Genomic DNA, 15,878 nt, shown 5'->3' with positions numbered 1-15,878 from the left:
TATCTCTTCACAAAGATACTTTTTTCTTTACAGATAGCTTTAAATCAAATACAAATTAAAGAAAATATCTAACTTTACCTGCCACACAGGTGAAAAAGGTGATTTCCATTACTGGTGCAATAATACAAATACTTATCCCATCATCTAGGAAACAAACTGCTTCAACCCTCTACCATAATGATAAAAACTGCCTAGCTTTCAAGTTTGAAATATCGACACCTTCACGTTACACTGTCAATATGAATGGAGATAGGAGTACAAGCAAGGTAAGAAATGTTTGCACATCGATTAACATGATATTCCTTTATCTAAACAATGCCTTCCTCATGAACCAAATATTTAGCCTTCATAGACCAAACAGAGAATGTAGATACACTCTAGTGACTACTTAAGGTTCAGAGAAAGCATGGTTTGGTTAGGAAACACCTGGCCACTGGCCACAGAAGGTGTATGACTATTACAAACTGGACATTTATGTAGGAAATTTGCCAGAAGAGAACTTAGAATGGCCATTGCGAACAGGTGACTGCTCAGTAAAGGTGACTGTTAGGATAGGTTTAACTCAATTTCAGTTATTTTAGTCTCCATGGAGGCTTAATTCTGAAACAGAATATGTTTCAAAATGACAAAACAGACTACATGTTGTATGTTTTTGGTATATATTGTATCTGAAAGTGAACAGATTCATACAGAAATTAACCTAGCATTATAAAATGATTTTTCATACATGAGGGATCAGTTTCCTATGGGAGGGATTGATATTTTTATACAAGGGGTCAACATTCCTATAAAACTGAGAGACTATGTCAATGCATGCATGATATTATGGCACAGTATTTCTATTCAATAAAAAATCTATTTGAAAAACTGGGGTGCTTTCATATTGGAAACCAAAATATTGTGTCATAAACTAAATACTGATACTCCTGTAATGCTATAACTAAAAGACCTGGAGGTTGCACCTGTACAGGTAAGAGGCCAGACCTGGTTATCAAAACAATCAGGCATATAACTTACCAGTCTGGGACCGATTCTGAGATGCATTCACTTTCAGAGCATGACAAAGGAGTTATCCTCCTTTTATACCCAGCCCTGTCTTTAAATGTAACATGGTAAATCAATGGAGTATCTGTAGGATTGGGTCAAGCTGTAAATTAATCAATGAACCTTCCAACCCTATAAGTACTCATCAGCTTATGGTTTTGAACCATATAGTGCATGTATGTACTTCTACCATAACTAATGATCAACAGGGGAGGCAACTCCTACCAAGCCATCATCAGATTTTGATATAGGTTGTCCTTGAGAGGATAGATAACAAAATATCTGAACAGAAGAGTTTTATAAATAAGAAATATTAAATACTGAATCACAGTATCTATGCAAGATATAAGAACATGAGAAGAAAGCTAATGAGATGACAGATACACCTAATTTGATTATACTGTGAGCCAAATTTAATGCAGTATACTATAAAAATGCCTATCTTTCCAAGTCCAGCAGGGATATACAACATTCCATACCAACAGTCATCCTTGTGAGTCCAGCATGGATATACAACATTTCATACAAAAAGTAATCTTTGCAAGTCCAGCAGGGATATACAACATTCCATACCAACAGTAATCATTTTAGTCCAGCTGGGATACACGAAATGCCAAACAGTAATCTTTGAGAGTCCAGCAGGGATATACAACATTTCATACAAACAGTAATCTTTGTGAGTCCAGCAGGGATGCACAACATTTCATGCCAACAGCAATCACTGTGAGTCCAGCAGGGATACATGATGTGCTATACAAACAGTAATCTTTGTGAGTCCAGCAGGGATGTACAGAATTCCATACCAACAATAATCATTGTGAGTCCAGCTGGGATACACAACATTCCATACAAACAGTAATCTTTGTGAGTCCCACAGGGATACACAACATTCCATACAAGCAGTAATCATTGAGTCCAGTGGGGATATACAATATACCGTAAATCTGGTTAATTTTGTGGTAAAATAGCTTTTAAGACACCCCTTTAGAAAAATAAATTGAGTTAAACAAATTACCAGTTATATGGTATTTATTATTTAAAGATGATCAACAGCTTGCAGGAAATTTAGTTGTAAGAAGAGATTTCTTATGTACAGTTAAATCTACCTTACTGTTAACTCCATATGAAGAACAACTGTAGGTATTGGAAAACATTTATAAATCTCATTTTTTTTCAATTTAATTACGTATTTGAAAACTAATGTTAGGTCCCTTTAATTTCCTTTATATACAAATCTCACTATGAAAATGGTCAACAAGACTAATTTGACTAGAGCTGAAGATCCACATGGTATTTCCAGAAGGAAATTGCAGTGTTGCACCTTGGTTCAGCTGTCATCAGGATATTGTATACACCTCTGTTTCCCTAGAATGATCAAAATATAGGGATTTGTTAAATTTAGGAGGGCACTGGCAGTTTGGATGGGATGTCCCCAAGGGGCTTGTTTAATGTGACACTCTTCTTCCAGTATTCCATCAATATGAAAGCTATAAAGCCAACTCCTGTAACCTAAGGAGTTTTGAATGTAACCAATTAGAAACCATCCTTATGACCATTAAACATTCAATTAACTGGTTCACAAAGAAGAATTGTAAAAAATGATATTTATCTAAATATTTAGGAATGGTAAAATATTTTCCTTTTTATAGCTTTATAATCATACATATGGACGAATCAAATAAATGTATACAATCATTTGGATCCAAATTTTGGAAGGAGGGTAAAAAGGGATCATTTATACAGGAAGTAGTTGGTTATGTTAACAATGTCAAACTTTTTCTTTCTTAAAATAAAACGTTTACTAATTTTAAGTAGAAAATTGGTGTTTGTGTGTGTGTGGCCCCCACCTCGTACTCAGTCTGCCGCTGGAATGAGATAGATCTCGTAAGAGGAGATAAAGTTGACCCATATTATGGTGGGAATAAACTGAAGAATGCTATTTCAATATCACAATCTTCTTGCTAACAGATGAGGGAAGCATCAAATGTATTAGATAAATTCCAACTTTTGAATTCAAACATAGTTAAACAAACAGAAATTAAGGATAAATGTGCCATTAATGAACAAAATACTAGCATAGTGTATATTTTTTACTCCTTGTGACAAGAAGCCTTAAAAAAGAAAAAAAAAAAAAACAAAAAAAAAACCAACAAATGATCACAACAGAAACTATTGAGCATCGCAGTTAGAATTAAAACAAGTCAAAGGGACAAACAGATTCTATAAGTGTTTTAAATGATTTATGTTTGAATGTAGTTAGAATTAAAACAAGTCAGAGGGACAAACAGATTCTATAAGTGTTCTATATGATTTATGTTTGAATGCAGTTAGAATTAAAGCAAGTCAAAGGAACAAACAGATTCTATAAGTGTTCTAAATGATTTATGTTTGAATGCAGTTCATAGAAAATGTCATATAAAAAACTTATAATGCTGACACACACTAACAACAGAAACATGGAACTATCACTTCTACAAGATAAAAAATGGTTAACACAGGATAAAGAAAGGTTGCAAAGAATGGGGCATCACACCTACAACCTATGGAATAATTATTTCCCTTACATCAGAGTTTCAGAATCTTCAACACAAAATTTCAACATAGTCTTAATGCTGATGTTGCCTGCACTGCTGCCTCTGCCGCCACTAGAGAAGTAATACTACGTCCCACCATATTATCACAGGTATAAAAAGAAATAGCCATCAGCATTTCAAAGCAAAGTTAGTATTTACATGCAAATGGCATGCTTCATTCTTTTCCAATAAAAGGGTAAAAATAAAAGAAAACAACAGTGTTTACATGTAAACAATTGTCCCCTCACCAACAAGAGCACATTTGGAGAATCAGAAAATATGCAGACTGGTATGAAGGACTGATGTTTAGGTAATGGGAATTAAGAACTTTGCACATCGGTATGACATGACAGCTGTTTCAGGCTGGCCAGGATGAGATCTGACCAATACCCACTAGTAATGAGTCTAAGCAAATGACTAAGGCACCATACTATTTATTCAGAAGCAGCAACAAAGTTTTATACATATTTTTATGAGTGTAGGTAAATTAGGGTCCAAGATACTGTGATGAATCAAAACCTTGAAAGTACATGTCACTCAAGTAAGAAACAAGGTCACAGTGCCTTACATTTAGTCAGGGTGAGTTACTCTTTCTGAGATGCATCTAAACACCAATTTTCATGACCAAGGTGAAATTGGGTCCAAGATATTGCAGGTGTAATGAACATACAGTTGAAAGCACACAAGTCATGCAAGGTCTGAAAATCAGGTAAGAGTGACTTAATTTTGGTGTGGCAAAGTTGTCCTCTCCAAGATGCACCTACATACCAATGTTTATATGTAAGTGAAACAGGGTCCAAGATATTAAGGCCATGATGAACAAAATGCTGAAAATACAAAATACTCAAAGCTGAAGAGTAGGTCACAGTTATCTAATTTAGGCATGTCCGAGTTAATGTATGCATGAAACTTTCACATAAAATTTTTCATGTGTATATGAAATAGCAATCAAAATACTGAGGATGTAATGAATGAATAGGTGAAAATACACAAGTCAGTCAAGAATGAATGTTATGCCATAGTGAGTAGTTTGGTATGGCTGTGTTATTCTTTCTGACATGCATCTACATACCAATGAATGTAGGTTGTTGTTGTATGGTTTTAACGCCATTTTTCAGCACATGATAGGTGATACATGGCGACCAGTATTAATGGTGGAGGAAGAACCCAGGATAACCCTGGAAAGAACCACTGACCCACGAGAAGCTACTGGCAAGCTTTCTCACATACCCACATTGGCCAAATCCGAGACTCGAACCCACGCAGACAGAGGTGAGATGGCAGTGATCCGTAACAGACAGCGCTTTAGACCACTCGGCCGCTTGGGGCCCCATGGATGTAGGTAAAAGTTGTGCAAGATATTGTGTATGATGAACAAATGGCTAAAATACTTAAGTCACTCAATGTGAAAATCAGGTTAATGTTCTCTTGTTTTTGGTATGGTTAGGTTACTTTTGTCAAGTTGCATTAACATACCACATTTTATGAATGTGGGTGAAATGTAATTCAAATATTAACAGTGTGATGAGGAAATGGATACAAAATAAAAGTTCCTCAAGCATGAAAATTTGATCAAAGTGACCTAGTTTTTACATAGATGAGTTACTCCTGTTAAGACACATCCACATACAAACACCATGAGTGTAGATGAAAGAGGGTCAAAAATACCAATTGTGTAACAAATCAGTGGCTGAAATACCCAAGTCGCTCAAGTAGGATATTTATGTCACAGCCACTTGTTTATGGCTGAGGTACTCTTCATGAAGTGCAATCTACATACCATAATCTGTAATTGCAGATGAAACAGAGTGTGAGATATTGAAAGTATAATTACTGAATAGCTGAAAATAAAGCCATTTAAGCATAAAAGTAAGTCAGAAATAATCTTGTTTTAACATGGCCAAGTTACTATTCCTCAGATGCATCCAAATATAAATTTTCTAGAGTGTAGGTGAAATAGTTTCCATGATATTCTGGACATAAATGACTTAACAGACGAAGAAACGAATGTTTGTACAAACAACTGGAGACATCGAGAAATGGGCAAATGCATCTATTTCCAACTTTTTTGGCTAGGGGATAATAAGTCTGGGAAGATATTCCACCTCCAAATGTAATAAATGCAGACCTCAACCACTGAGATGAATTTCATGCTCTAATACGCTAGACTTAAGTACTGAAAAAACTAATATATTTAAAATAAGGTCATTAGTACATTGTGAGTAGGTCGTTAGTACAGTGTGAGTTTTACTTACATATTTTAGTTACATATAAGCATGTAGAGTCATTAACAACTCATCTTACGCAATGCATCCATCTCTCAGGGCTGGTCTCTGGAGTTGGGTGGGTTAGTCTATACTATTATACTCTTCCTGACTTGTCAAGGACATTTTTGAAAGCAATATTACACCAGGTTGGCTAGAATATTTGGCACGATTGTATGTCACTACGTCTGTAGTGACTTCTTTGGAATATAAAATGGTCACTTACTGTGCAAGTTTAAATCTTATGAGGTTTCAGTTTTATCAATCATTACTAATATTTGATCAAGTTTACTTGTATTTCTCATTTTTGCAAGGTAACTTTTTAACTTTCCAAAAAGCTGAATGCCTAAGAGTTGACCTTGCTACATGGTTCCCTATTACTGCACTTTCCATTCAGCCAACAACCCATCCAGTGATCCAACCCAACCCTGGAGATCCAAGAAAGAAAAATGTTAGATTTAATAACAATGTTAGTTCATCTTGAACCATAAGCATTTAATGACATAAAAAATGTATCAAATATCCCTTTAAAAATTTCTTGGAGTTTATTAAAATGTTCTCACTGTATTTTTCTAAAATCTCTTGCCAAACTTTTGTACTAATTGGTAAAAAGTTCATTTTCCTGAAAGAAAAACAATAGTTAACATTATTAATTTAAGCATGTACAAAACATGCACCCTTGCAAACTGTAGATTTTGTCTTTGAATGCAATACAGTGGTAACTTGCTGAAATGTCCCTCAGTATACCACTGTTCCTCATTTTATGTGTGTATAATCATGGATCCATTCAATTGGCCCCTAACTATAAAGTCCCTCAGTATTCCACTATCCCTCATTTTATGCGAGTATAATCATGGATCCATTTAACTGGCCCCTAACTATAAAGTCCCTCAGTATACCCCTGTCCCTCATTTTATGTGGGTATAATCATGGATCAATTCAATTGGCCCCTAACTAAAAAGTCCCTCAGTATATTTACTGTCCCTCATTTTATGTGGGTATAATCATGGATCCGATCAATTGGCCCCTAGCTATAAAGTCCCTCAGTATATTTACTGTCCCTCATTTTATGTGGGTATAATCATGGATCCCATTCAATTGGCCCCTAGCTATAAAGTCCCTCTGTATTCCACTATCCCTCATTTTATGTGGGTATAATCATGGATCCCATTTAATTGGCCCCTAGCTATAAAGTCCCTCAGTATTCCACTATCCCTCATTTTATGTGGGTATAATCATGGATCCCATTCAATTGGCCCCTAGCTATAAAGTCCCTCTGTATTCCACTATCCCTCATTTTATGTGGGTATAATCATGGATCCATTCAATTGGCCCCTAACTATAAAGTCCCTCAGTATACCCCTGTCCCTCATTTTATGTGGGTATAATCATGGATCCATTCAATTGGCCCCTAACTAAAAAGTCCCTCAGTATATTTACTGTCCCTCATTCTATGTGGGTATAATCATGGATCCATTCAATTGGCCCCTAGCTATAAAGTCCCTCTGTATTCCACTATCCCTCATTTTATGTGGGTATAATCATGGATCCGATCAATTGGCCCCTAGCTATAAAGTCCCTCTGTATTCCACTATCCCTCATTTTATGTGGGTATAATCATGGATCCCATTCAATTGGCCCCTAGCTATAAAGTCCCTCAGTATTAAACTATCCCTCATTTTATGTGGGTATAATCATGGATCCCATTCAATTGGCCCCTAGCTATAAAGTCCCTCTGTATTCCACTATCCCTCATTTTATGTGGGTATAATCATGGATCCATTCAATTGGCCCCTAGCTATAAAGTCCCTCTGTATTCCACTATCCCTCACTTTATGTGGGTATAATCATGGATCCATTCAAATGGCCCCTAGCTATAGAGTCCCTCTGTATTCCACTATTCCTCATTTTATATGGGTATAATCATGGATCCATTCAATTGGCTCCTAACTATAATGTCCCTCAGTTTTCCACTGTCCCTCATTTTATGTGGGTATAATCATGGATCCATTCAAATGGCCCCTAGCTATAGAGTCCCTCTGTATTCCACTATCCTTCATTTTATGTGGGTATAATCATGGATCCATTCAATTGGCTCCTAACTATAAAGTCCCTCAGTATTCCACTGTCCCTCATTTTATGTGGGTATAATCATGGATCCCATTTTACTGACTCCTATCTATAAAGTTCCTCAAGACAGCACTGTCACTCATATATTGTGGGCATGATCATAGATCCAAATCAACTGTCCCCTAATTATAACATCCCTCTGGATAGCACTGTCCCTCATATAATGTGCACATGATCATGGTCCATTCAATTGGCCCCTAACTATAAAGTCCCTCATCATACCAGTCCTGTATAAAGTATGGACACAATTGCTGATCCCATTTAATTGGCCCCTAACTCTCAAGTTCCCAAGTATACTACTGTATGACCCATCCTATAACATAATGAAACAGTGAGATTGTACAAAAAACTAAGCCAAAGCTGATTTGCATGTCAAAACTGTCATCATTTTTTATTGCTGCAAATAGTACATGGTATGCCTGTTTCATGATATTCTCCCTACCAATGAAATGGCCCTCAAGTTAGGGATTTGACTATTGTATCTTAAAGCATGGACCTACGTAAATTTCATTAAAATATCCAAAGGGGCTAAAAAATGAAAGCCTGGGTACTGACTTACATTATCCCTTTGCTGTCACCTTGACCTTGAAGAAGGGGGTATGACTATGAGTATGTGAGACACTGTCAAGGCAAGATATACCAAAGGCCAATGCTTCCTTAAAATTTCTTTACTGGTCAAAAGTTATATATGTCCAAGGATAGAGCCTGCTGATTTCTACCTTCCCTTGTCGGATGGTGTGGCAATGATATGTGACACAATGTCAAATCACAGTATATAACTGACTAGTTTCATTAACTTTATGTAAAGTGGTTCAAACGTTATAATCAGGACAAGAATACAAGTCACAAAATCACATTTCTCTTGCCCAGACCATTACCATGAGGAAGGGTGGGGGGGATATGGTATGTGACATACTGTCTATACATACTATATAATTGGCTAAAGTTTCACTGAAATAATTATCCTTATTGTTCAAAACTGATACTCGCAACAAAGATACAAGTCAGAGACTTACATCTTCCCTTGATGTGACCTTGACCTTGAGGCAAGAGGTGTGGCTTTTGATATATATATATATATATATATATATATATATATATATATATATATATATATATATATATATATATATATATGGACTAAGTTTCATGATAGCTTTAATCACGTAAAGGTGGATGAATATAAAGAAGCATGTCATTATTCAAATACATGTGTTTAACAATTTTGTAGCTAGATGTGTGATTCAGAAAGGTGTACTGGTAGTTACAATAATCACTTTTTGTTTGCTTTTATTTTTGAAGCCTTTTTTCTTCAATGGTAATGTTGTTCAAGAAGGAATCTGGGAAATTTAGTATCTCTTATAATCATTATCATTTAAAAATAAAGAAAAATATACATTCTACACATCAAACAAGCACATAGCACATGGTAAATATTGTCATGGTACTGACCTATTTTCTTCTGTCTCCATGAAGCTCTTAACTTTTTCCATTGCAGGTGCCCTTCCAAGGAACTGTAAGACTCGTAGGTACTGGAAAGCAAACCAAAGTTTCCAGCCTTCTGTCTTTATGCGATAGTCAAACACAAACCTCTCCCATAAGGCATGGATTCGACCCATCAAACTGAAGGCCTGTTTGTTCTCTTTGTAAGCCCCACTGATGGCACTATAAATAATGACAAGAGAATCAAACTGACCAAGATCACTAAAAACTGTCTCACATCTGCCTAATAGGATTTTACCATGTTGAACAGAGATCACCCTGGTATCAAGACTTTTAACTATTGGACAAATTATACTGATCTGTAAAATTGGATCATCTTGGTATAGAGACTTTTCACTATTGGACAAATGATGCTGATCTGTGAAATGGGATCATCTTGGTAAAGAGACTTTTCACTATTGGACAAATGATACTGATCTGTGAAATGGGATCATCTTGGTATAGAGACTTTTCACTATTGGACAAATTACACTGATCTGTGAAATGGGATCATCTTGGTATAGACTTTTCACTATTGGACAAATGATGCTGATCTGTGAAATGGGATCATCTTGGTATAGAGAATTTTTACTATTGGACAAATGATACTGATCTGTGAAATGGGATCATCTTGGTATAGAGAATTTTCACTACTGGACAAATGATACTGACCTGTGAAATTGGATCAAATTGGCATAAAGACTTGTCACTATTGGACAAATGATACTGATCTATGAAACTGGATCATCTTGGTAAACAGACTTTTCACTATTGGACAAATGATACTGATCTGTGAAATGGGATCATCCTGGTATAGAGACTTGTCACTACTGGACAAATGATACTGATCTGTGAAATGGGATCATCTTGGTATAGAGACTTTTCACTATTGGACAAATTACACTGATCTGTGAAGTTGGATCATCTTGGTATAGACTTTTCACTATTGGACAAATGATGCTGATCTGTGAAATTGGATCATCTTGGTATACAGACTTTTCACTATTGGACAAATGATGCTGATCTGTGAAATGGGATCATCTTGGTATAGACTTTTCACTATTGGACAAATGATGCTGATCTGTGAAATGGGATCATCTTGGTATAGAGAATTTTTACTATTGGACAAATGATACTGATCTGTGAAATGGGATCATCTTGGTATAGAGAATTTTCACTACTGGACAAATGATACTGATCTGTGAAATTGGATCATCTTGGTATAGAGACTTTTCACTATTGGACAAATGATGCTGATCTGTGAAATGGGATCATCTTGGTAAAGAGACTTTTCACTATTGGACAAATGATACTGATCTGTGAAATGGGATCATCTTGGTATAGAGACTTTTCACTAATGGACAAATTACATTGATCTGTGAAATGGGATCATCTTGGTATAGACTTTTCACTATTGGACAAATGATGCTGATCTGTGAAATGGGATCATCCTGGTATAGAGACTTTTCACTATTGGATAAATGATGCTGATCTGTGAAATGGGATCATCTTGGTATAGAGACTTTTCACTATTGGACAAATTACACTGATCTGTGAAATGGGATCATCTTGGTATAGACTTTTCACTATTGGACAAATGATGCTGATCTGTTAAATGGGATCATCTTGGTATAGAGAATTTTTACTATTGGACAAATGATACTGATCTGTGAAATGGGATCATCTTGGTATAGAGAATTTTCACTACTGGACAAATGATACTGATCTGTGAAATTGGATCAAATTGGCATAAAGACTTGTCACTATTGGACAAATGATACTGATCTATGAAACTGGATCATCTTGGTAAACAGACTTTTCACTATTGGACAAATGATACTGATCTGTGAAATTGGATCAAATTGGTATAAAGACTTGTCACTATTGGACAAATGATGCTGATCTGTGAAATGGGATCATCTTGGTATAGAGACTTTTCACTATTGGACAAATGATGCTGATCTGTGAAATGGGATCATTTTGGTATAGAGACTTTTCACTATTGGACATATGATACTGATCTGCAATCAAATATGGATGACGGTACAAAACCGTGAGAAACCTAGAAACAGTTTTTTTTCATATAATTAATATCAACAGCATCCAACTGATCCATATTGTTTGGTCAACATGATTTGTGGATGAATCTAGAAATGTTACTAGTATAATATTTAACATACATTTTGATGGGATTTATTTTCATGATCTCAATCTGTGACATGTAACTTTCACTAAATAACACCCAAGTCAGGATAATTTTAAGCTATATGACTGAAGCTGGTGGTACTTTACATGCTGCTTAACTCTTTCTAACTGAGAATCTTCAGCTAAACTAGATAATGTACTGGCATCTTTCATATGAATGTGAACGGTGTCATGCTAGGACTCTACCTATCAAATCTTGTCTGATATGGTCAGGTAAATTTTAAGAAAAGTCATTTTATGAAGTTTAAAAAAAAAGATTTAGTAACAATAGCTGTACTTTATAGGTATCATTTATATCAGGGGTATCAAACACATGGCCCACCAAGCTGTATCCTGTGGCCTGCAAAATGACTGACATCACAAGGTGTTATGGAAGATAACAAAGGTGGTGTGGCCCTTGGGCCATTGAAAATGCCCTCATGCGACCCTCAGGGTGGCTTGAGTTTGAGTCCCCTGATTTATGTTTTCCACCTGGTTGCAATGGAAGCCACACCAGTGGTAGTGGAGAAACTCCAAACACAATTCTGTCCCACCATATTTTAAGGAACAGTCATACCTAAATATTAATCATAAAGAGCTGAACAATGATGAAGAAGTCAAAAACATGTTTTCTACCTGGTTGCTATAGAAGTCACACCATGGCTAGGGGTTCCAATTATGACAAATTCTGGTGCAAAATGTCCTAAGAATTGTCCTTAACAAACTTGATCAAAATCAGTTCAGCATATCCAAAGAAAGTAGGTATTTTTCTCCCCACTAAGTTGCTACATTGTTCTAATTAATTATGGTAGAACATGTCCCATTAAAAATTCTCATCAAGTTGGATTTAAACTGGCACAGATGCACTGGCAGAAAAGATGAAAATAGGTTTTTGAAACTGGCACAGATGCACTGGCAGAAAAGATGAAAATAGGTTTTTCATCTTCTTGTTATAGAAGTCATACCATTTCTTGGAAGCCATCCTGTAAACAAGTCGAGCATGAAATTGGCTCAGATATTCTAGCAAAGCTAAAAATAGTTTTCCCACATGGTTGTTATGAAAGCCATATTGTTGCTAAGAAACCTTTCTGAGCAAAAATCTCATAGAAAATGGCATAAGAAACATTCCAGTAATACAAATCCTAAGAAACATTCCATCTAAGTCAGATCAAAAAAGGCACAGCTGTTCTGGGGAAGGAGTTAAATGTACAGTTTTTATACTGCTGTTATGGAAGTCACACCTTTACTAGTGGAGTCCACTGACAATTTTAATAAAGCATGTCCTATGAAACATTCCTACAAAGTTTTCTTCAAAATTGATTCAGCTCTTGTAGAGAAGTTGAAAATAAGTTGCCCACCTGGATGCTAAGGAAACCACATTGTTGCTGAGTGAGCCACCTTAGACACAAATTTCAAAAAGCATATCCTAAGACTTAAATTAAATCAAACTGGGTTTATCCATTCTAGTAGAAATGCAGAAACTAGGTATTTATATATGTGGCTTGGAAACCACAGTATTGCCAGGAGATTCACCCCAGACAAAATTTTGATGAATGACTCAGCTATTTTTAAGAAGCTGAAAAAAGGTTTACCACTCTGTTTACAATGGAAGCCACCACAGATAATTCGGATAGACCATACCTAAAGAAGCATTCTTGCCAAGTTTGATTAAAATTGTGTCAGCTGTTTTGGAGAAGAAGAAATTTAGTTTCTCATATATGGCTGTTATGGAAGCCATCATTGTTAGTGAAACCACCCCAAAAGTAATGTGACCAAGCATGTCCTAAGAAACATTCTAAACTTTCTACTAAATTTGAATAAAATTGGCTCAGCTGTTCTAGATAACACTTGAAAATAGGTTTTCCATATGTGGAAGCCACACTGTTGCTATGGGAGCCGCTCTGTACATAATTTTGGTAGAGAATACCATAAGGAACATTCTTGTAAAGTTTGATCCAACTGGCACAACAGTTTCTAAGAAGGCATTGAACTAGCAAATGTCGGTGGACAGATGACAGACATACAATTGATGCTGGGGAACACCAAAAGCTCCCATGGATGTTAAAATAAACTAAAAACTGACTTTTGTAGGTACAGTATCTGGTACAGTATAAATGACACATCACCAGATTAGAAATAACCACAAATATTCAATAACATATCACATCATATAAAACAGTATTTTATTTTGATACATACTTCTTGTACATTAATGTTAATATTTAAGTGTACACCAAAACATTCAGGAAAAATGGTTTAAAGATGATTTGAATTTGTATACATGTACAATATACTGTGGCAGCCAACTGGGTGATGAAAATCAGACATGAATGTCCAACAAGGTTTTAATGTGCCAGTAATGACATAGTTAGTTCACAGGTATCAGCACACATGTTTTGACATGGCCACAGATTTAATTTGCTTAAATTGTACTTGATATTGAACAAAAAGAAATACTTTTAACCTCCAGCATAAGTTCTTCATTCATGGTCTAGGAAATGTTTGCACACAGCAAGCATGATTTTTTAAATTTATTTTTCTTGCTGTCATAGCTGCAGCAAAACAGTTACCTATCTACCACAATTTGCTAACAGTGACAAGTGAGACAAAATTGGTAAAACATACTTTGACACTGACTCACCTTCTTGCCATTATGCCATATCTGTCAACAGGGTGACCATGCTCTTTTGTAATGGCACGCACAGTATTCATATTTCTGAAAATTGAATTCAAATTTGTTTAAGTGTATCTATCCAATTTCAAAACTTAGATTTCATTCCTTCCAATATAAATATCTTTAGTCAAACTAACCCACAGTAAAATTGGGTGAACTTGAATACTGGATTGCTCTAAACAATATTCAAATTTGGTCAATTTCAACAGTCAGTTAAACTAATCCATATCTGACAAACTAACCCATATCAAAATTGGGTGAATTTGAATATTTGGTCAAACTAACCCATAGTAAAATCGGGTGAATTTGAATCTGACTAGAGTGAATTCAGTTATTTTTATTGATATCCGATTCTGTGGTTTTGCAAAATCTTTAACTTGAACAACCTGGTCTCCTTCTCATGTGAGTTGAGTATCTTCAAATCTTTAAAAGAAACTCTGTGGTAATCACAGCGATATTTCCCTAATTGGTAAAGTTTTGGAAGGCATATATCTGGCTAGATGTTTTGGGAAGGCATATGACTGGCTATATACTTTTTTATATTTGGCTAGATGTTTTGGGCAGGCAAATATCTGGCTAGATGTTTTGGGCAGGCATATATCTGCCTAGTTGTTTTGGGAAGGCAATTATCAGGCTAGATGTTCTAGATGGCATATATCTGGCTAGGTGTTTTGGGCAGGCATATATCTGGCTAGATGTTTTTATATTTGGCTAGATGTTTCTGGAAGGCATATATCTGGCTAAATGTTTTGGCCAAGCAGGCCACTGTTTATGCCCATGCAAAGGAAATGGCTCAGGCTGTTCCATCTGGCAAAATTTAAAAATGTATTGGTGAAAGGACTTTATTGTTTCCATACAAGAATAGCTGTTCATTTGGGTTTTTTAATCTGTTGTTTCTAGAAACCAAGGAATGCATGAAAATTGGTGGCCAATGGAAATAATAAAGTCACAGTAACTCTTGCATTTTTGAATGTGATCATGTACAAGTTGACTTATAAAGCTTGACACTGATCTCTTTCTATAACAATTTACAATGGTCTTCCTCTAAAACAAACAGTTGGTGTGAACTTTGATATCATAAGTGATAAAACAGTTGAGGCAAACATATTCCTTGTAAGGAAACCAATCAAGTAAGAAAGCCAATCACATCCACGCAAAACTTGTAAGGAAACCCATTCAGTATGACAGCCAATTACATTCATGCAATACTTGTAAGGAAACCAATCAGTATCACTGCCAATCACATCCATGCAATACTTGTACGGAAACCAATCAGTAAGACAGCCAATTACATTCATACAATACTTGTAAGGAAACCAATCAGTAAGACAGCCAATCATATTCATGCAATAATCATAAGGAAACACAATGAATATGACAGTCAATCACATCCATGCAATACTTGTAAGGAAACCCATCCAGTATGAGAGCCAATCACATCCATGCAAAACACAATCAGTATGACAACCAATCACATCCATGCAATACTTGCAAGGCAACAAATCCAGTGAGGCAGCCATCCACATC

General features: G+C 35.7%; 1 protein-coding gene across 1 annotated transcript in view; it reads right to left on the bottom strand.

The window, feature by feature from the left end:
* Positions 1 to 577: 577 nt before the first annotated feature.
* Positions 578 to 15,878, bottom strand: part of LOC149782952 (putative aarF domain-containing protein kinase 5) — a 78,433-nt gene continuing 63,132 nt past the window's right edge. Inside the window, exons 11-14 of the mRNA XM_089935188.1 lie at positions 14,319 to 14,393; positions 9,464 to 9,676; positions 6,445 to 6,503; positions 578 to 600 (exon numbers count right to left, since the gene is read on the bottom strand). Of these exons, the coding sequence (XP_089791314.1) occupies positions 578 to 600; positions 6,445 to 6,503; positions 9,464 to 9,676; positions 14,319 to 14,393 (370 nt within the window). The remainder of the gene's footprint in view (positions 601 to 6,444; positions 6,504 to 9,463; positions 9,677 to 14,318; positions 14,394 to 15,878) is intronic.

Source organism: Sinohyriopsis cumingii, chromosome 15 (assembly GCF_028554795.1).
Source record: "Sinohyriopsis cumingii isolate HCF-2022 chromosome 15, ASM2855479v2, whole genome shotgun sequence".
NCBI lineage: Eukaryota > Metazoa > Mollusca > Bivalvia > Unionida > Unionidae > Sinohyriopsis > Sinohyriopsis cumingii.
This window is presented reverse-complemented; position numbering and strand designations above follow the sequence as displayed.